We start from the raw sequence: 21,548 nt of genomic DNA, 5'->3' as shown, positions 1-21,548 counted from the left end.
GCGGTACTAAAAGATGACCCTTGCTGGAAGTATATCAAAGATGGTTTTGTGCAACAAATTCATTGTATGTATTCACATTGCAAAAGTTACATAGTTCGTTGATTAGTATATGTTATACATTTATTGATTTCTTTGCCAAATCTTATGAGAAAAACTAATATATACACTAGATTTACAGTTGGCACTAATGGTATAAATAGAAATCAAATGAAATTTCTGAAAAACTAGTGCAAATCAATGCCTTCATCCAGTCCTGTGGAACTCATCATGACATTTGAATCAATTTGTTTGTCAATTTTTTTCCTTCGGCGTGCCTCAAATTCTTTAAAGCCATCCATCTTCAATAGACAAAGCAAATGAATTATAATTGAATCAATATTAATCAAGTTACAAGAATCTGTATAAGGTTCATGCTACTAACTTGTTGAAACTGGTCCATCAAGATTGGATTATCATGCAACGATATGTTCTGAAGAGCCTTGCAGTCTCTCAGTAGGTTTTGGGGAAGCTGTAAGAGAGAGTCACAATCCGGTGAATATTTGCTTCTATTTTGTAAGTTACAACTACACAAGATAATTACAGGTTGGCAACAAGCTAACCAGGATATTTCATAACTAATTGAGTACATGTTATTTTTACTGACTTTCACTCTAGAGCCTCCAATTTCAAACACAAAATTAGTCAAAGAGCGCAAGTTTACTCATAAGTGTGTACCTGACGAATTTTATTCCCATTCAATGATAGGGATTTGAGGCAAACAAGGGTACAGATTGACGAAGGCACATCTTCAATTGAATTTCCTGAAAATGTTTCCATGAAGGTTATGTAAGATGATGCATCAAAAATAAAAATGTGATGTGCTTTACATATGTTCTTAAGCGATATACGGATAGGTATCTTAAAATGGTTGTGGCATTCCTTCCCCAATGGAATATCAGGCGGTATGAAATAGGAAAGTATGATAGTATGGAGCACTCATGCTATTTTCTGGTGAACTCTGCATGAGTTCCAAATGGAATAAGGGTCAGATTGGTCCAGCCCATGAAGGGAGAGACAATGCTAAGAGCTATGACTGTCACACCCCAAAATTACTTATTGACTAGTAGTAAATTGTAAGCAAGTAAACATACTGTATAAATTGTGTATGGTAGTCACGCAGCAGTATAACATTAACATGGATGCATGTGAAAAGGGTGCAGATAAATTGAGATGATATAGTACCATTTGCCTGCAATTCTTCCAGGGAACTGCAGGCTCCAATTGATTCAGGAAGTGCTGTTAGTTTGTTATCAGATACATTGAGTAGCAACATCTGCATCAGGAAAACGTTGAAAAAACAATGATGACCACAGCACAAAGATCACTATAAGACAATTTCGAAATACCTACAAGTAAAGCAGAACCTTAATGGAATTCAACAAGCTGAGTAAATGTTATACAAGCAAATGTAGAATCAAGAATTTACTTCATTCAGATGAAAAAAAAAAGAAGCAACAGCCTGTAACTCTGGAGGCATTCACTATACCAAAGAAAAAGGTTTTGAGAAGACATGAAATTCTTTTGAGCCTAGAGAAGTTGCTTACACAGATACATAAATTTAACATCTTGAACCAAAAAAGAAACTTACATTGCGCAAATCTCCTACACTCTTAGGCAGGCGTGACAAAGAATTCTGAGAAAGAGAGAGTTGCTGAAGATTTGATAGAGAACCCACTGGACATAATGGAAGAATCAAGTTAGGACTTAGAAGAAGTGGGAAATTGATAAATATAATATCACAGAAGTCAATAAATCTCTACTAACGTGTTGCTAGGATTAAGGTTATATGCATGAACAAAGGATACTCATTTCGTAAACATATAAATGAAAATAGCATTAGGTTTTTATGAACTAACATTCTTCAGGCAAGACAGAGATCCTATTTCTGTCAAGCGCAAGGATTTTAAGATTCCGCAAGTATCCAATGTTCGCCGGGATGTTTTCAATCAAATTACCAGTCAAAACCTACAGGATCAGAAAAGGAAATATTAAAGTTCGATATCAGGCTACTGTTATCTGAGAAAAGGAAAATACAAGAAAGAAGACCCATCTCTAGTAACTTAGTAAGATAACAAATGATGACTTCTATTAACTCTTACAAGTCTTTGCATATTCACAAATCTGCCAACTTCCTGGGGAATATCAACTGCAAAACAAAACATAATTAATTGATATCTGTCAAGATATAAAAAAAATTGATGTAAATGCAATGCGTGAAGTTCAATTGGATGATATTCTCTGCCCAAACTGTCAAATAACCCTGCAAGAAAAGAAAATTTAACTTGTAGAAATGTTGCTGGCTTGCTTTATGTACATGCACTTGTTAATGAGATCAAGTGAAAAAAAAGAACTGTGCAGAAAATTTTCCTCCCATATAATACTTACATGCATTAGAAAAGAATGAAAGAAGCAAAGGAAGACTCCAAACTAGTTCCTTGCTGACAATATATGATAAAAAAGAGGGAACATATGGATACTAGCATTGCAGATTACCATTATACGAAGAACTTCTAACTTTTAAGTATCTAGGATTCATGATCTTTAAAAGTCCAGTTACCTATCTTGTTGTTAGTCAAGTCCAGAATCCTCAGGGAATTTCCTACTTGTAGAACTTCATTCGGTACTGCCTGCATGGTAACATTGATATTTAACAATTTTGGAAGAAAGATGCAATTTCCCAGAAAAAGAACCTTATATCTTTCTTCTTTGAAGAAAATTAAATATAACTTGGCATTGACTTGTAGGATAAATTTTATTGGTGCGATAGATATATGATAGAACAAATCACAGACTGATGTCAACACAAACAAGTGAACATAAACTGACACGAATCTTAAAATATGCCGAAGAAACCACTAATATCTTACAATATGGTGAATGCTGATTAAGTATTTAATCACAAAACTCCCTCCCATGCTAATTAAGAGTTTAACTATTGATAAGCATTAGCTCAGCACTGAGATCTTACAATATGGTGAATGGTGATTAACTATTTAATAACAAAAGCTCCCTCCCATGCTAATTAAAAGTTCAACTATTGATAAGCAGTAGCTAAATTGCACAAATTGAGGAGACGTATAACAGTTTTTTTTAGAGAGAGAGAAAGTATAACAAGTGTTGAAGTAACATGTCCAAAAAGTTTTTAACCAACTATAGAATTCCCTACGAGTTATTAACCCATCACCACAGATGATTACATGCTTCTAACGGCAAGACTGCTGCTTCCGTCCAGACCTCCACCTAGCAATCCCATATGATTAAATACCGGTAAACAACCCAAAATCACAACTTTTCTTAAACCTAACACCTATGTGGCACTACACCTTTGAGATTGGAAATTCCCATCGCGGCTGATTAACAAAAACAGGACGCCATACGGGCAAGATAGAAAGAGACCTTCAATCTGGCGTCGCGGAGGGCGACGATCCCCGTGGAGCGCCAGCGCGCGACGCGGCTGGCCGGCGAGTCGGAGCTCCGGCTGCTGCAGCATCCCATCTCTCTCGGCGCCAGAGGAGGAGGAGATTCTGTTATGCGGAATTGCGGAGCAGGTCGTCTCGTCGACTTCGGAGCTTGGAGGAGATTTTAGTTTGGTGGGATCTAACTCCGATGCCTCGTCCTTCTCACTGCTCAGTGGGGCCCACCGGTCGGTTGGTGTGCCACGGTGGCACTCGCTCAATCTCCCTCGATCTATTTTGGTTCTTCAGAGGGGCCAAACTTTTTGTTCCAGTTCACATAATGTATTAAATATAGATTAATAAAAAAACTAATTTTATAAATGAGTGATAATCCACGAGACGAATTTTTGAGTCTAAGTAATCGATAATTAGCAAATATTTACTGTAGCATCATGACTGTATGATTTAATTAGGCTCATTAGATTCGTCTCGCAAATTAGTCCAAGATTATATATGGATTTTATTTATAAACAACGTTTACTATTTATAATAAGCGTCAAAAACATTCGATGTGACTATGGGCTAAATTTAGCCCCTACAAATAAACACTCCCTTTGTCTCTGAAACTTACCCGATGCCTTCCATACCCAAAAATTTAACTTGATCTCTTATATACCCTGTCGTTGTTACATTTTCAATATAAACTTAAAAAAGCGATTAAAAATTCGTTTGGGTGCATAGTATATTCATTTCTTGTAACTAATGAGACTAGCTAATTAAACTAATTAGTACAGATAATTTTGCACAAATTTTAAAAACAAAACAATATAATAAATTAAACTTTTTATTTGAAACTTAATAGGACTATATTTTTTTGATTGGGAGCACTCTTAAAAATATATCGTGAGTATTGATAGTCCTATCTTTATATGAGTGATCCTCAATTTTATAAGTTTTTAAAAATAAAATAGATTCATATTTTTATTTTATTATATAAAATAAATTTTATCATAAATAATGAATCGCATAACAAACTCATAACTATTAATAGTTTAATACAATAAACTTTCACATTTTCAATAATGTAATTCATAAACTTATATGTTCATCGAAAGGGCAAAATGGTCAATTTTATAGAAATTAGACGGTTTACTGACGGGAAGACATGGAAGGGATCAAAATCAAATTTTGGGGTATATAATAAAATAAGTAAAATTTATGGGCATGGAAGGGATTAGCTAGAGATGTATATAAGGGATTTATCCCCTGGAAATATGTCGGCCTAAAAATTATCGTATATAATTCGATAAATCTGTGTTAGCAAACCAATAATAACTATAAAATTGACAACATAATTCAATATATATGCTTCAATATATATGCAGTAGGTAACATGTATTCGTGTTCAGGTGAGTTTTCTCATAAATACGTATATATACTGATGTATACTAGGTGTGGAGTACATGTTATGACAGGTAGCATATGACCAACAAATTAATATTCCATCCTTTCTAAAATATAGAGCTGAGAATAAGAATTAAGAAAGTACGAAAAGATGGTAGAAAAAATTTATGATTATCTGGAAAGAGAATATATGTGGAAAAAATAAATGGAGGCTAGTTGCGATAGTTGAAGATAAGGAGTTATAGGTAGAATTGTTTCATTTTGGATCAACCGATTATTTTTATATCATTTTATTTATTGTTAAATATACTTTTATGTATATATATATACTTTACATTTTTTTAAAAAGTTTTGAATAAAATAACCAAGCATGTATAAAAACTCAACGGTGTCAAACATTTATAAACATTTAGGGACAAGGGAGTACAAACTAATTCTTTAAGTGTATAATGTTCGTAGATATTACGACAATATTTTGAAAGTAGGTATTTTTTCTACCATATATTTTCTATTTTAAATTTGCCAATATACTCAGGTTGTGTTTGGCTAGATAAAGTTAACTTATCTCCCTCATTTTCCGCATGCACGTTACCCAAACTACTAAACGGTGTATATTTTATAAAAAAAATCTATAGAAAAGTTGTTTTAAAAAATCATATTAATCTATTTTATATATTTTAATAATTAATTAATCATGTATTAATCTATTATTACGTTTCCGTGCTAGGTAAGACATTCGGTAGAAGGGTATTCTCAACCCATAACACTAGATATGTTTTCTATAAACTTCCCATCATCAAGAAACTAGTACTAAACACTACTCTTCTAATACATACACCACTGTTCTACACTTAAATTTAATGCTACTTATCTCACATAATATCTTAGATGTTGTGTAGAAAACATGTCTCATGCAAGACATGGTTTCATTCTCTTTCCTTATTTATTCACTTGCCACATCATTTTTCATCCTATGTGACAACTTATTTAATGCTATAGACACCATTTGAGAATGCCCGAATACAAGTATATTTGCCTTCTCCGCTCATTCAATTTGCCCCATATCCTGTGAACACGGAACAGTTAAATAGTTAACTTTTTGTGTACAAGTGATGATAGAGTGACAAGTTCGTTATCAATTCAATCGTAAGAGTGGCCAAAAGTTAAATGCGCCATGAATAAGTTGAGTTCATGCTTTCACTACGTCCCCTGGTTCTTCTGCTGCCGCTATCTCCCGACGCCGGCGCCGGCGCAGCACATCGTCCATCAGCGCGCCGACGGCGCCGTACGACGATCCGCCCGTCTCCACCGCGCGCCGCGCGCGCTCGCCGACCTCCTCCGCCCTCTGCCGGAGCCCCTTGTCGGCCAGGGTGGCGCGCACCCTCTCCGCCACCTTCTCCCCGCTCACCACCACCCCGCCGGACTCCTCGCCGCCCCACACGTACCCTCTCTCCGCGCCGACGCCGGCGCCCGTGCCCGCGAGGCCCACCACCAGCGCCTCGTTGTAGAACTGCTCCGCGAACACCGGCCAGGCCAGCACCGGCACCCCGGCCGCCGCCGCCTCGGTCACCGCGCCCCACCCGCAGTGCGTCACGAAGGCGCCCACCGCCGCGTGCCTCAGCACCGCCACCTGAGGCGCCCACCCCGTGATCACGAGCCCGCGGCCGGCCGGCACGGCGGCTTCGATGCCCGGGAGCAGCGACGCCGACGCGTTCTTGTCCCCGACGACCCACACGAAGTTCACGCCGGAGCCGGCGAGCCCCATGCCGAGCTCCGCCACCTGCTCGCGCGGGAACCGGGTGAGGCTGCCGAAGCAGACGTACACCACCGACCGCGCGGGCTTCGTGTCGAGCCATGTCAGCACGCGCGCGGCGTCCGTGGCCGCGCACGCTTCCCCGCCGCGTCCGCGCTCCAGGACGTCGTCGCCGTCGCCGTTGACGAGGCAGACCGGTCCGACGGCGAACACCGGCTTCCCCGTATCCTTCTCGTAGTGTTCGATGTACCTCTGCTCTAGGTCGGCGAAGGAGTTGACCACCCACCCCGCCGTGGCGCGCTCGCCGTCGAACAGACGGTTCAAGAACTCCCGCGAGTGCGCGCCGGGGAGGGTCGCCTCGGCGAGCCTCGACTTGGTGAGCCGCACCGCGTCGGGGAGGCCCGGCACAAGGAACGGCTCGGTGGCCGACGCGACGCCGTCCTGCGGGGCGTGGAGCAGCAGGGCTCGCTGCACCGAGAGCGCGAAGCACCCCGTCCCCGTGAACGCGTACCGCGGGATGCGGAGCTCGGGCGCCGCGGTGGCCGCCCACGGGAGGACGCCATCGAACACCACGGCGTCGGCGGGGTGGCGACGCAGTAGATCGGCGAAGAGCGGCGCGAGGAGGTCGACGGCGACGGTGAAGGGCCCCGCGAGCTCGCGGCTGGGGAGGTCGTCCGCGCTCTCGTGCCCGCCCGTGAGCCCGGCGGCCTCGGCCGGCAAGGCGAGCGCGTGGACGCGTATCCGGAGGCCCGCGGCGGCTGCGCGGGCCACCGGCCCGCCGAGCCTGGCGGCGTTGGCGCGCGTGAGGACGAGCGTCGCGTCGGCGCCGCGGGACGCGAAGAGGCGCGCGAGGTCGGACATCGGCAGCGCGTGGCCCGGCGTCGGGAATGGGATGAAGTACATGCGCGGCGGGGCCGCATTCTCCTCCACCTCCGACGACTGCATGGCAGCGACGCTCGGTTTGCCGGGCGAGGGTGGTGGTGCCCACGGTGAGTGAGCTCCCTGGCCATGAGACGCGCGGGTATACATAGACTTCTTGAGAAACACAAAGATGGTGCCGCCATGAGAGCGCGGGAAATATGATCCCCAAGTTGGTTTCCCGGGCTCTCAGCATTCTTCGTTAAACCTTCCGGTGTTCCGTTTAAGGTCGTTATTAAGACGTTAAGCAACAGGACATGCCTATGGCATTTCTTGATTCTGACCAACAACACGGAAGGGTTGCGTTCTGCTCCGGTGCTCCTAGGTCCTTCCAGATTTATAATTCTTGTTGTTCTAAACGATGACAGGGTTAATTTTTAAAAATTTTAGCTATTAATAAATTTTAAAACATTTAGTTTGCAAATATTAGGACACGTGTATAGATGATGCATAAATGTACTTTGATAAAATTAAATATTTATTTATTTATTATTAGAAAATTATGGTTAAAATAGATTTATAAGGCTGTGCTGTTGTCTAAAAGGAAAAAAGTATCAATTGGATGGAGTAATAGAAAATCACAGTTTAAAATAGATTTAGAAGATCATAGCATTGTCCACAAATATGATAAATATTAAACCAGAGAGGGAGTACTAATTGAGTCAACTTTGGTGGTGAAAAGACACCTCGGTGAAAATCGAAAACTATCTTATCATCACTCTCAATATCTGTGATTTAGGGACTAATTGGCACAACTCTTAGATCTCAACTCTAATCTAACTAGAGCCGGATGTTTACCAAATGGTATAAATTATGTATTTTTTGAGTGAAGTTAGTAGAACTGTTTATAAAAGGTGAATAATATGGGTGAACTGAGTTTTTCTGCTACTTACATAAAACTGTCACTCGATTGTCTATAAAACCACGAGATATTATTACAAACCTATCCCTATTTTATCTAGAAGTTCTAAAGCTGATCAAGTTAGCTAAATAATTTTAAGGTACCCTCTAGCTCGAGCTCATACTGGAACAAGAGTTTGGAGACAAGAGTTGAAGTTTAAAGCCATGCCAAACGGAGTTTCACTTAATTGGATAAATTTAGTAGATCCGGAAAACAAAAACCATAATAGGCTTGGTGGGCCTATCCCTCTAAGCTGTAACCCCTTTGCTTGTCGCATGGGCTCTCTGTGACATTCATGGCGGGACAACGAAGTCCAAGCGGGGGGCCGGCCCAACGAGGCCTACGCAAATCCTGGCGCCGCCGTCCGGCCGGTCAAAATGATGACAGAAACCAGGACGCCGACGAAAAGGACGTGGTTTTCACGTGAATTCTTCCGCTCCGGTTCGGCGACACTCCACGTTCCGGCCCGGTCTCCCCCCGGTGCGCGGCGCCCAACCCCACCGACGCCGACGCGGCTCAGCGAGTGCGGGAGTGAGCGAGCGAGACTGCGAGAGTGCCCATCCGCCCACTCCCACTCCCTCCTTCCCCAACCCCGGCCCCGGCGCCACCTTCCCCCTTCCATCTCTCTCTCTCTCTCTCTCTCTCTCTCATATGGTCTCCCGCCGCGCGGCCCGCCACTGTCCCGCGTAAGGCGCAGCCAGCTGCAGCGTCTCTCCGTCCATGGCCGCCGCGCGCTTCTTCTTCTTCTTCTTGCCCGTGAGCCTGCTCCTCCTCCTCGTCCTCCTGGCCGGCGCCGCGTGTGGCAAGACGGTCAAGAGGGACGGTACGTAGCTGGCTGCTCCTCCCTCCCTCTGTACTTCTCCATTTTTCTTCCCTCACTGTCCCGTTGGCCCGGTCCGCGAAACTGAGCGAGTGATTCCTGGTCCTGCGGTGCGATTCCGCGGCATGGAATTTGAGAAAGATGGGTTCTTTTGGCCGTTCCGCTGGAGATCTGACCTCCAGCCTTGCATTCCTTTTGCTTATGGCTGTGAATTGGGCATCCACTCGATTGGATGCCACATTTGAGCTTTCAGAGAGTCGTAGGTTGTGTAACATTGGGATATGTCGTTTGTTTGTTACTGATTAGATGTCTAAGTTGCCTTTTTTTTTTGAAGACTTTGGATAATTTTACTAGGTGATTGATGCGTGATAAAATTCTGACATGGTTGTATTACATGTGACTATATAGTTATGTCATTTCCTAGCTTCATAGGAGTAAGTTATTACTAAGTTCCACATTGCATCAGGAGGAGAGGTTTATCCTGTTCATAGAGACATGGTTATTAGTCCGAGTTAGCGATTTTTTAGTAATTACTAATTACTTGGTTTATACAATGTTGGGACTGACTGAAGGAAAACATTTTTACGCTGCAGTGAAAGCACTGAATGAGATCAAGTCTTCATTAGGATGGAGAGTTGTCTACTCATGGGTTGGTGATGATCCTTGTGGTCATGGTGATCTGCCCCCCTGGTCTGGTGTGACCTGTTCTCAGCAGGGAGATTACAGAGTTGTCACAGAACTGTAAGAAACATGTCTTCAATTTCTTGATATTACTTGTTCATGCTGACAAGCATAAGGACCTGGAAGGATTGTAGATTGTTATGAATACCATTTCTACGTGGAAGGAAACAAGTATGTCATTAGATGGTTAGATTGCGAGTTACTTTCTGAGTGAGGAAAAACATTACTACCTAGTTAAAGAAAAACACAGATTCCTTGCTTTCTAATTTTGATGTTGAAGCTACCTGACTAAATCCTTCATCTTCACTCCGTAGCTGTCTGAGGGATCTTATGTAAAAGGCTCAAAGCTGCACAAAATTCGTCCTTCTAATAGTTTCTTGTTGACTCTTCAATATGCAACCTCAACCTGAAGAACTGTACTTGACCATGCCTTTTTATGTATGCCAGATATAATACTTTGTGTATGAAGCCATGAAATGCATACCTACATCATGTCACTCTGTTCTCTTAAATATCCTTTCCAGAAATGCTTTGAAAAAGTTGACAAGAATAGTGCTTAACTGTTCTAATACCAATTTAAAGGAAACATGATTATTCTCTATCAGGGGGAATTAACCTTTTCATGAGTCAAAATGAATAGAAATTTAATATCTTTTGCTAATACATGCGTGCTGAATATGGATCTTAATTTTATTAGCTGCAAATTCATGTAGCTTATCTGAAGCTATATTATCTGTTTCTTTATGTACAAATCTGAGTAATTATATTACTTGTGTTATTTCAGTGAAGTCTACGCTGTATCAATAGTTGGTCCTTTCCCTACAGCAGTTACAAACCTTTTGGATTTAAAAAGATTGTAAGTATGTTTTCCTTGTCACCACTACTTTGTTTCCGTACAAGTTTCTTGAGGTGTATGTGTTGGCACTTTGTCATTATTTTCTGCATTCCTGATTGGAGTTCATGTTATTGTCTAGTTAATTACCTTTCTTTGCAACATAATAAACTATAAGGTGCTGCTTGGCTGGGCACTGCAAACATAAACGTGAATGGAATCAGATACAGTGGTAATATACCCAGATGGAACTGATTACTAGCTTTCTTTGCTTCTCCAAGTGTAACATTATCCATTCACATTACAACGTTTGGTTGGACTAACGTATTGAAAGCCACCTATAACTGAGGAGTCCTTAGCTATTAGCATACAGTTTCATTACAAATTTGAGACAGAAATTGTCATGAAGCATCGTCGATACATTTTTGCTGACATGGTAAACCGCATTAAAAATCTGAAAGGTAACATAATAAATATGTAGCTTCAGATATTTTTTATTAAAAAAATGAAAGTTGGACAGTCTGCATACCCATGACTGAATTTCTTTTAAAAATGACTGAATTGCAACGCATGCATCTCTGTAGCTGAATTGAACAGCACCACCATCTTCATGAATGATATAACCTGATCAGAAAACTTTTGGTTTAGCTGCACCAAAAGAAATAGAACACAGACGTAGGTTCAGAAGTTCAAAGTTAAATGTAGGACAACGTGTATCATAGAATCGAAAACTTGTAGTCTGAAGAGCTACTCTTTATCCTTTGCTTTTCATATAATAATCCAGAACTGTGAGCAAGAGTAAAAAAAATCTCACTGGAAGAAAAATGAAAAAGAGAGAAGACAAGAAGAAGAAGTGAAGAGAAACACTGAGCATTAAACTGAAAAAAAAAATCACAAACAACCAGATCAAGAGAATAGCCCAGCAGCTGCAGTGAATAGAGACCTGCCGAGGAGGTGCACCTCCACATCCTTTGGAAGTTAAATTCATCAGATCTATGGATACTAAACATTCTCAAGTCCAAGAGGAAGAGAATTCTCATCCACGATGTGGCATAATCAACGCACTTGCTGCGGCGTGATGTGTTGTAGTCGGAGCTCAGGCGGTTGTCGGCAATGGCGGCGATCAAAATACAGGTGCGACATTTTTGAGGAATCGGTTCAAGCATTCAGCCAGCAGTTGCAAGGATCACAGTAGAGGCTACTGCTACTTCCTCTGTATTGATATCTGTTAACTCTCAGGTTGGACCAGTAACAACATTGAACTAGGCAGGAATTGGATTTCGGGGCATCTATTACAGCCCACCCAAAGCAAACATATTTAACGTAATCCAATAGCACTGGTATGAGATACGGCCCAATTTTGCTCCAACCAAACACGTCCTAAGTCTCTGCTCTTTTAGTATAACCATCAGTGAAGTTACATGAGAACGAATCTGTGCAGATGTATGTATGCTTGTAAATTTTTGTTTCCATGTAAATAGGCTGTGCCGTGAAAATGGATTTAGAGAGAACATTATCCATGACAGAAGAATTACTTTTTTTTCTTTAAATCACTTTAGCTTATGAATGATGAAGCTTTTAAATTGCATGAGTTGCAAAATTCTATGTACAAAATGTTTCTTCCATTTGCATATTACAGCAGTTGTATATTTAACTATTTTTGTACCAACCGTAATTCTTGTATAAAAGAAGTACCTTAAAGGGTGTAAAGTATCTATAATTTGGCGTTATTTTACAACATCTTTAAACAATCCTTAAACCATGTGAGTAATGACTTCTCCATCTACAGGGATCTCCACAATAACAAGTTGACAGGGCCCATTCCCCCACAGATTGGACGGTTGAAACACCTCAGAATATTGTAAGTATGGATTGTCTTTGTGTATACAGAGGTAGATTTGGATATGACTTGCTTTGGAAAACACTTTAATGCTTGATGCATAAACTATACTTGTTTTGCTCTTTGTTCCTCAGCCTCAGATAATGCTATATTGAGTCAATGTTACTATGTTGATTATTGGCTAGATAGCTTCCTGTTCTGAGTATAGATTCTATTCAGCTCATCATATTTGCTCATGATCTTAGGAACCTGAGGTGGAACAAGCTTCAGGATGTGCTTCCACCTGAAATTGGTGAACTGAAGAAACTGACACACTTGTAAGTTCTTTTTCTTTTTGGAATTCATCGAGTTTGTATGGAAACAAAACTTCATATTATGTGTCTCTAATTGCCACTGAAAATATATGAAGGTATTTGAGCTTCAATAACTTCAAAGGTGAAATTCCTGTGGAACTTGCAAACCTACCAGAACTGCGCTATCTTTATCTTCATGAGAACCGCTTTACTGGACGGATCCCTCCTGAACTTGGAACTCTTAAGAACCTTCGTCACCTGTAAACATCCATTCCAGATCCTTTTACTGCCCCCAGACTATTGTCATGCTTATGTATTGAGTTGTTGTAGTGAATGCTAAATTCCATTTTTTCAGGGATGTTGGTAATAACCACTTGATAGGCACCCTCAGGGATTTCATTGGCAATGCGAATGGTTTCCCTTCCCTGAGAAATCTGTAAGTAGAAGTTTTTATAAGTAGCAAGTCCATCCCTTCTGCCCTGAACGGCAAATGCTGTCTTGTAAGCTGACAGTTAAATTGAATTCTGCAGATATCTTAACAATAATGATTTGACTGGTGTTGTGCCAGATCAAATTGCAAATTTGACAAACCTCGAGATACTGTAAGTCTTCTCAAACATTGCTGTCAACACTGTATCAAGACCTGTAATCATCAACTCATTCTTTTACATATATACTCTGCAGACACTTGTCTAATAATAGGCTGATTGGATCAATATCACCCAAGCTAGTTCATATTCCAAGATTGACCTATTTGTGAGCCTTACTGCTTTGATTTCTATATATTTATACAAAGTGAAATGATCAGCTTGAGTTTTTATTTTATTTCTTTTCCATTTATTCTGATATAGTTCATGTTACAATGGTTTTTACAGATACTTGGACAATAACAACTTCATCGGGAGGATTCCTGAAGGATTATACAAACATCCATTTTTGAAAGAGCTGTAAGCTGGCTTTAGAATCTCTACTCTCAAGCATATTTTTCCATGCTTGAAATAGCTCAGTTTTAGGGTTTTACTGCACATACTTATCTTCTCGCTGCAGGTACATTGAAGGAAATCAATTTAGACCAGGAAGCAGATCGAAAGGAACGCACAAGGTGCTTGAATTACCTGATGCTGACATCTTGGTTTAGCAAGCTCATACGTGGGATTGTTGTTTATTCTGGATGATAGCAGAGCAGCTATCATTCTACATCTCCTCAGCATGCAGCAACAAAAATGTATGCATGTTTTTTAGGAAACATATATGATATATATGTATTATTAGTACAGACAGTGTGTTTCTCAGAACTGTTCGACGACAAGTTTATACACACAAAAATGTACATCAGATGAGTGTACAGGCTTTGTTGCATTTCTTGTAACTTAGGAGTACTGTGTAACGGAGATGCACTTCAGATGTATTGCCAGCACATTGCGTGGCACCGACAGTCTTGGTGTGGTTCAGTGTGCTCAATGATATTTCTCTCATAGTCATACCACTGGACATGATCTGGCCTTTTGGAAGCAAATTTAAGGTCGTGAGTCATGACTAATCGAAATCATAGGCATGTGGGGAGGAGAATATGCCAATAACAGGCTGGATTGGCCTATATGAGGGGGCACTATTATTATTAGTTTTTCTGTTACAGCATGCATCTCTAAGCTGCCCTTAAACAATTCCGATTTTCATTCTGTTAAAAATGCCAGAAATAAATGGTTTTTGTTCTAAAAATAGTTTTATAGGAGATTAATTATACAGGAAAAAATTGGGCAGTGTTTAAAGGCCTCATTTGGAATGGAGGAATTTCAAAGTATTTTTTAGGAATCCTACGAAAATCCCTATAAAATTTCTATGCTCCAAAAAAGCCCTATGAAGTAGGTAGTGTGCCCAGTGTGAGGAAAAAGAACTGAAGTGAAATCTAGGGAATTTGTGTGCTAGTACCATTTGTACAAAGCACTAATGTCATCTCCAGGGTCCTCCAGTACTAAAAAACCGACATGTTTATATGCTCTCAGTTTGATTGGATGAGTGTTGCAGTAAGGAATACTGTCAAGTGCACATGCAAGTCTTAACAAGACACCTCTGCTGTGAAGTGGTCCATACTGCATCTGGTTCCTCTGTTCCCTTTTCAAGCTCATACCTTTTTCAAGAATTATGTTGTTGCTAGCAAAGGATAGGAAATAGATTGGGCGAAATGTAAAATACCTGTCCTGATTGATGTTGCCAATGTAGCATAGTTAGATTGTGCTGACACCCTATCCAATGCCTTGGTACTATGATGCCAAATGTTTGCTGCATCCCTGGAACCAATGTACTGCCAATGTAAATCCAGCATTGGTTGCCCCTTACAATTGCTTGTACCATATGAAAAGTTTCTGTCCTGTTCTCTGAATTGCTGTGTGTTTAGCCCTGGATATGAAAGTACTGGCATTATTGATCTGTTTGGCATAAGCAAAGTTTTTCAGCCAGACTCACATTTTTTTCGCTTTTGTTTATATTTATAAACCAAACCTTAAACTTTTAGCATTAAATTTGGAGTTGATTTTAGGGTTTTTTTTACCAAAATTTATTATCTAGCATTGGTTTTTAGATCTCTAAGAATACACATATAAAATTTTTGTTCATAAATTATTTTCTTGTTTATAAATATATCGTTTAGTTTTTTCATCAAAGAGGCAAACAATAACCTCCTTTCTCCCCACATGAAGTGTCACTGTCCAACCCCCACAGTGTCCTTGTTTGTGCTATTTTGCTGTTCCCATGTAAGCATAGCCTGTGCTATATTTTGCTGGATGTAGGAGCTATTTCAGACTTGGAACTATGCTAGTCTCCCGGACTCCAAGGCACATGGAGAAACATTCACCACCTATGATTAAAATGGGCAAGAACACAGAAGGAAAATGCTTCATGAGCAAATGAAAAAAAATCTTCTCTTCAAAATACAAACAAATAACTAATCCATGTTCAGACCACAGTGCCAGAGGCTTGTGACATCCTGCAGTTTTCAGATGCTTTCCTCAGGCATGTGGCCATCTTGTTGCAAGTTGCTCAATCATACTTTGCAAGATAGTCAATGGTGCAGACATTTGAACAGGTTTTGAAAGGTGTTTTCAGTACTTGAAAAAAGGTACATTTACTTGACGTTGCATGATTGAAAGCAAAATAAAGAATGGTTATATGATTATGTATATATGGATCATATCTGAATTTGCAAGGTTCAGGGAAGTCTCCTTTACATCAATTAGAAAATTAGAAACTTAGCAGAGGCAGTGTTGAGGTGTTAGGTTCACCGACACCGTTAGCGGGTCATGTCTGCTAAGATTTTGTGTGGTTATGTTCCTTCCATCACAGTTGTCAGTAGTCACCTTATTAAAGTCCGAGACACTTCCCTTTCTCCACCTCTGCATTTTTCTGAAGAAGATGATATATGAAACAAACAATGCCAGTCACTGTATGTTTCTGCTGCCACCTGCCCATATTTCATCCATAAAAAAAACCATGTAAATAGTCAAATACAGTAATACTGTACTTGTTGTTGGGTATATGATTGCCATTCATTTTCTGGTAAACTACTAATATAGCAGCCTGAGGAGCCTGTCATTTTCTGAACCTGTTTTTTTCCCCTCTGCAAGGAATCAATCAGAGCACACACACATGAGTAGATGGCACAAGCCAAGCTGCCTCTGCCTGCCTGGGGTGCATGCATGGGTCACCTGGGGGCTGGAGCATGCAGATGCAGCAGCTTTGCCACTGTTGTTTGTTTATCACCAAACACAACCAAAAGGGCACCACCAAGCCAACCAAACCCATGGATGCATGGTCCAAGGCTGTGAGTGTGAGTCCCAGCAGCATTCATCATAATTTTGATTCTGTTCATCTGGATATTACTCCCAACATAAGGACATTTTCTTTATCCATGCCATCACTTTATCTGAAAAACTCTGCCTTTTTAATTGTCTTGAGGTTTGGTAGGGTTTGTGGAGTTGTTCGGATCACAGCTCAAATATGGACTCTACTCATGATATTCTTCCAAAAAAAAGCCTTTAGAGCAAAATTAGGAGGCATTATTAATTTACATAACTCAGAAAAAAGAATCTATTGATGAGCTATATATATCAAGTCCATCAATCTTCCAAGTGACCTGTGACACTGCTGCTCAATTCTATAACACCATAAGTGCTACCAAACCACCATCACCAAAACCACCTCCACCAAACCTAACGGCCGGCCTCCCCTGGGACAAAGAAGAATATTGAATTCGTTCCATTCTATGTCACTGAAACTGTGAAACAATCTCTTTTTTTTTGTTAAATGTTCAGTGAAAGCAATGGACCCAGAATCACTTGTTCAGTACTACTGCAATGTCACTACATTGAGAGCTCATTACTCAAGCGAGCAAAAGTAGAGTAGAGACCACATCAGCTTGAAGAGTTTTTTTTTCTCCCATTGGGATGTTAAAAATTAATAAATAATCACAAGCCCAGAAAAATGCTGAAACAGGATACTGCAACTGCATGTGAAGTGATGGTAGTATTATCATACATTAGTAGCAGCACAATTAGCAATGCTAGTATAATAAAGAATCCAAAGGACACTGTATTTTAGGCTGCAAGCACGTGGTTAGCCAGCCCCAATCTGATTAGCTAGATCTGAGTGCTCAGAAGAGGAGGAACATGCACTTTGTAGTTTGCACCAATTGAGCACTGCATTATCCCAAATATAATATTGCAAGATATCTACTTCAGCTTTTCATCCTTTCTTTTTGCTGGGAGAGCTAGCTCATCAGAGAATGGCATGGCAGCACGTAGATGAAGACATGCAAGTCACCTAGATGGCACTACTTTTGAAAGGTGGCCACGAACTTGGACCCCACTCGTTCAGTGAGCAATGAAGAGAGTTATGTGAATAATCAGCAATTAATAAAATTCACTCACTTCTCTCCTGTGTTCTTGCTCTTAGTACTTCTACACATTGTGGTAATAATTCAACAAGATATTAGTTTATGGCAGGATTAATAAATATTTTTTTCAGTGCCCAAACAACATTTGATTTTTTTCCCGGGAGAAGGCCATTCAACCTTATAGTTCAGTGAACAAAACAGTTCCTTCCATCAGTTCAGTAATAATGTGATCTTTTTTTTGCTCAACTTGTAAAATAAACAGGTCATCTTTTTTTTGCTCCCAGTCTTTTCAACTACTACACCGGATTGTTGCCCCCATGTTATTTTCTCCACTTCTCTAAAAATATATTTTCTAAAAAAAAAGAACTTTCTGGTACTACTTCTAAGCTATTTTGTTCATTTTTTAAAATATTTAATCTATCCGTACAATCAAGTAGATAACCCGCGGCAACAATCTGGCAAACAGTTATGTTTCATGAATTTAGTGATAATGTGATACGAAATCTCAGCTTGTAAATAATTAGGACAAAACGGCCATGCTCATCTTAGGTAAGAAGTTCCATTCACAAGTCAATTTAAACTTCTGGCGAAACATTCATATCTTGACCCGCAGGGAAAATGAAAGACTCGCACTGACGACTCACTCAACCGCTGAGAACCGCGAGCCTGTCGGTGCAAGAATCCCCCACGTTTTTTCACACGCATTAGCAGTAGCAGCAGCAGCAGCAAACCATCAATTAAAAGCTTGATCACTAGTTGGTACAGTACATTTTTCTACGCATTAAATATGTATTTTTATACGTATATTAAAAATTTTATTTAAAACTCTGTTAGAATATATTTATCAATTTATCTATTTTAACATAATACATGACATATAAATTTATTGTAGAGTTAATTTTAGTTTTGATTTTATCTTTATAATATCTTTGCTACGTTGTGAAATGATCGAAAACTCAGAGTCATTAGGCCAGTTTTAATGCATAGTTTCATGTTATAGTTATTAAAACTGTAGACTAGGTAACCGAATCAGATAAGTTTTATGAGAATAAAACTTCTCTCTCGTGCCTTAGAGTACTTAAAAAAATCCAAAAGAAAATTGAAAAGTAAAGAAGAGAAACAAAAGGCGAGAAAGAAGAAGAAAACGAAAGTACGGACGTGGTGCCGTGCCGTGCGTGCGCGTTGCGCCTGCGGTCGATGAGGAGTAGCTGTCGATGGCGATGAGGAGGAAGTCGGGGTCTCTGAAACTGAAAGCTTCAACGCCTCGATTGTTTAGTTCCACCTGCTGCCTGCGCTGCTCTGCTCTGCTCTCCGTTGGTGAGATGAGGAGGATCTCAACGATCCGTCGTGGCGAGCGCGCGGGACGACGGGGTTGGAACCGTTCGATCGCGGTGGGTGTGTGGGTGGGGGAGGGATCAGGCGAGGTGATGGAGGAGGACGACGACCGCCGAGTCGCCGCCGGTGGCCATGGGAAGGATCGAGGACGGCAAGGCGCAAACGGTTACTCCGGTTCTAGAAATCTAGAACATACTGTGGCCTCCTTGTTTTTATTATTTTTAAGAGCAATCAACTTTTCAAAAAAAATTAATAGTTGAGCTAAAATTATAAATTTAGTGATATAAATGCAGTATCATTATATTCGTATCTGAAAATATTACATGCAGTGATATAATATAGTATATGAAAAAGTAATATACCTTATATTTTGGGTCGGGGTGTAGCGGAGAATACGAGAGTCAATGGCTCCATAAGTTGGTGTGGTACTGTGGTGTGTGGCGTTTTGAGCTGAAATCATGAGGAAGAGCGGATTTTGAAATGTCGTTGGTCACACCCTCGTTTCTTCGCTTCTGCTTATAAGATAAAATTTAAATTTTTATCTTCAATTTAGAGTTAAACTTGGGATTTTTCTTGTCATAGAGTATTTCTCATCCTTTGATTTTAGATTGCTAAAACACATATAAAAATTTTATTTACAGATTATTTTTTATTTCTAAATATGTTATTTGTTTTCTTTAAAAAAACATCAATCTCTTTTTTTTACCTGCTCCATTTGACTATTGGTTAAGCTGAGCTCAACTAAGAACAGTTAGATGGGTCACATACGTCACTTGGTGTAACAAGCTATTGCCTTGACCCCCTCTAATGTAGTGTTTTTTTTTTCCATTCTGGTGCTTTGTATTTTCTGCCTTCTAGGCTGATATTCAGTTTTTTTCTAAACAATTATTGACATCTATGTTGAGTTGAATATTGTATTTTTATGTCCTGTACAATATTTAATCTCACAAGTGCATGTGTAGTGTGATCATGAAGTTACACCATCTCAATTATCCTAGTATTTTACTATCTAAAAATATTTTTTTCACAAGTTGCATGTATATGCTAGTTTTTTTTGGGGGGATTCTATAGACATTATTATTATGGCATTTTCGTCAGCAAATCCTTATTTTGGTTTTTTAGCGTTTGTATCGTTGCTCACAAGTATACATTACAAAAGCCACAAAGCAATTCCACCTTTTATTTATGTTCAATATCTTGCTTTAGTACATGATCTATCGAATAATATAGATTTTTAATGATGAGTTTGAATCCGAGATACCATGGTATATAAAATTCAACGTGTTTCCAGAATACCATTTTCAATTAATAATCCACAAGACGAGTCACACAGACAATTTTTTGCTGAAAAGAAACCTCACCAACAACCTCATATCAAGAAAAAAAAAGGTGATTGTTTGTTTTTTTTTTGAAAAAAAACCAAATAACATATCTACAAACAAAAAACTTTATGAATAAACCTTTTTGTATGCATGTTTGTAGCGATTTAAAAGCAAACACTGAAAATAAACTACAATAAAAAAACTCAAAATCAACTCTAAATTTAAAGTTAAAAATTTAAATTTTGGCTTATAAGCAAGCATAAGCGAAAATATGAGGGTGAAAGAAAAGTATATAAATAATAAGAATTAAACATCATGCTATATATAATTTTATAGAGTATGTTTTAAAAGTACTAAATTTAATTAGCTTTCGTCAGTTGACCTGCAATTGACGAGTCATAAAAACAAGGGAAAATTACAAGATGCTATTATAATTTTGCAAAATTAAAGATATGTTATCCTGGCTCACATGTCATTGACTCATGCGTGTCCTACATGTCATTGAGATATCAATAGCATATCTCCAACTTTATAAAATTATAATGACACGTTTGGAAATTTTCCAAAAACAAACGAAGCAAAAGCAATAACTTGCGAATAAAACATTTATGCCTCCATTTTCATCTGTTCAAAAGACAAATGTAAAAGGAGTTCTTAAACCAAATCTAAAATTTGAATTTAGCTAGCCAATAAGCTAACAAACAGACAATATCACGTACCATTGCTACTGAAAAGAAACCTTACCTACACCCCAATATCAAGACAAAAATCACCCACATAAAGAGGGTGAGCGTAACAAAACATTATCCAATCTCAACTTTTAAAACCGCATCTCTTCAAAAACTTTTATTTTATCTTTCTATCTTTAATTTTAAAACTAAACCGTCAAAAAAAACTTACTTACAATTCCAAACCCTTTACCCAGGTATATTTCTCATGTAGTGTCAATATTATTTTGCCATAACACATTGATAGTGCCAGCGTGATAAAAATGGTTTAGATCTGAAAATAAGTTATCGGGTGATTTAATTTTGAAATACAAAAGATAAAATATTCAAATAAAAAAATCCAAAAAAGTAATTAGAAAATAATAGAAGAGAACGAGGGTCCAATTTCTTCTTTAAAAA

At 39.4% G+C, this 21,548-nt stretch overlaps 3 protein-coding genes across 6 annotated transcripts; 1 reads left to right on the top strand and 2 right to left on the bottom strand.

The window, feature by feature from the left end:
- Window positions 1–49: 49 nt before the first annotated feature.
- On the bottom strand, window positions 50–3,773 carry LOC102719280 (plant intracellular Ras-group-related LRR protein 7). 4 transcript variants are annotated; one of them, XM_040522790.1, is made up of 9 exons: window positions 3,436–3,773; window positions 2,597–2,666; window positions 2,139–2,299; window positions 1,896–2,004; window positions 1,628–1,713; window positions 1,222–1,312; window positions 715–800; window positions 422–508; window positions 50–338 (listed from the first exon to the last, which is right to left on the bottom strand). In XM_040522790.1, the coding sequence occupies exons 1-9, from the start codon at window positions 3,532–3,534 to the stop codon at window positions 225–227; spliced, it is 903 nt and encodes a 300-aa protein (XP_040378724.1). In that variant the 5' UTR covers window positions 3,535–3,773; the 3' UTR covers window positions 50–224. The 4 variants fall into 4 exon arrangements, with proteins under 4 accessions (XP_040378724.1, XP_040378725.1, XP_006649620.2 ...); XM_040522791.1 differs by having other exon boundaries at window positions 2,597–2,662; XM_006649557.3 differs by having other exon boundaries at window positions 2,139–2,185; window positions 3,436–3,769.
- Window positions 3,774–5,821: 2,048 nt separating this feature from the next.
- LOC121053918 (scopoletin glucosyltransferase-like) lies at window positions 5,822–7,680 on the bottom strand. Its single transcript, XM_040522453.1, has one exon. The coding sequence runs from the start codon at window positions 7,618–7,620 to the stop codon at window positions 6,028–6,030; it is 1,593 nt and encodes a 530-aa protein (XP_040378387.1). The 5' UTR covers window positions 7,621–7,680; the 3' UTR covers window positions 5,822–6,027.
- A 1,159-nt stretch (window positions 7,681–8,839) lies between these two features.
- On the top strand, window positions 8,840–14,448 carry LOC102718998 (probable leucine-rich repeat receptor-like protein kinase At1g35710). The gene is made up of 11 exons (XM_006649556.3): window positions 8,840–9,233; window positions 9,824–9,971; window positions 10,696–10,767; window positions 12,533–12,604; window positions 12,829–12,900; window positions 12,993–13,136; window positions 13,232–13,312; window positions 13,407–13,478; window positions 13,561–13,632; window positions 13,752–13,823; window positions 13,924–14,448. Exons 1-11 carry the CDS (start codon window positions 9,131–9,133, stop codon window positions 14,012–14,014), a joined length of 999 nt encoding a protein of 332 aa, XP_006649619.1. The 5' UTR covers window positions 8,840–9,130; the 3' UTR covers window positions 14,015–14,448.
- The last annotated feature ends 7,100 nt before the right edge of the window (window positions 14,449–21,548 follow it).

Source organism: Oryza brachyantha, chromosome 3 (assembly GCF_000231095.2).
Source record: "Oryza brachyantha chromosome 3, ObraRS2, whole genome shotgun sequence".
NCBI classification, from domain to species: Eukaryota; Viridiplantae; Streptophyta; class Magnoliopsida; order Poales; family Poaceae; genus Oryza; species Oryza brachyantha.
This window is presented reverse-complemented; position numbering and strand designations above follow the sequence as displayed.

Excerpts from the sequence above, each read along its gene's own strand:
- LOC102718998 (XM_006649556.3), top strand. The coding sequence starts at position 9,131 with ATGGCCGCCGCGCGCTTCTTCTTCTTCTTCTTGCCCGTGAGCCTGCTC. Across the intron at positions 13,633-13,751 it reads ATTCCAAGATTGACCTATTT|ATACTTGGACAATAACAACT; the intron begins GTGAGCCTTACT and ends TGGTTTTTACAG. Across the intron at positions 13,824-13,923 it reads CATCCATTTTTGAAAGAGCT|GTACATTGAAGGAAATCAAT; the intron begins GTAAGCTGGCTT and ends TTCTCGCTGCAG.
- LOC121053918 (XM_040522453.1), bottom strand. The coding sequence starts at position 7,620 with ATGTATACCCGCGCGTCTCATGGCCAGGGAGCTCACTCACCGTGGGCA.
- LOC102719280 (XM_040522790.1), bottom strand. The coding sequence starts at position 3,534 with ATGGGATGCTGCAGCAGCCGGAGCTCCGACTCGCCGGCCAGCCGCGTC. Across the intron at positions 2,300-2,596 it reads CTTGACTAACAACAAGATAG|GGTTATTTGACAGTTTGGGC; the intron begins GTAACTGGACTT and ends CTTTTCTTGCAG. Across the intron at positions 509-714 it reads ATGGGAATAAAATTCGTCAG|CTTCCCCAAAACCTACTGAG; the intron begins GTACACACTTAT and ends TCTCTCTTACAG.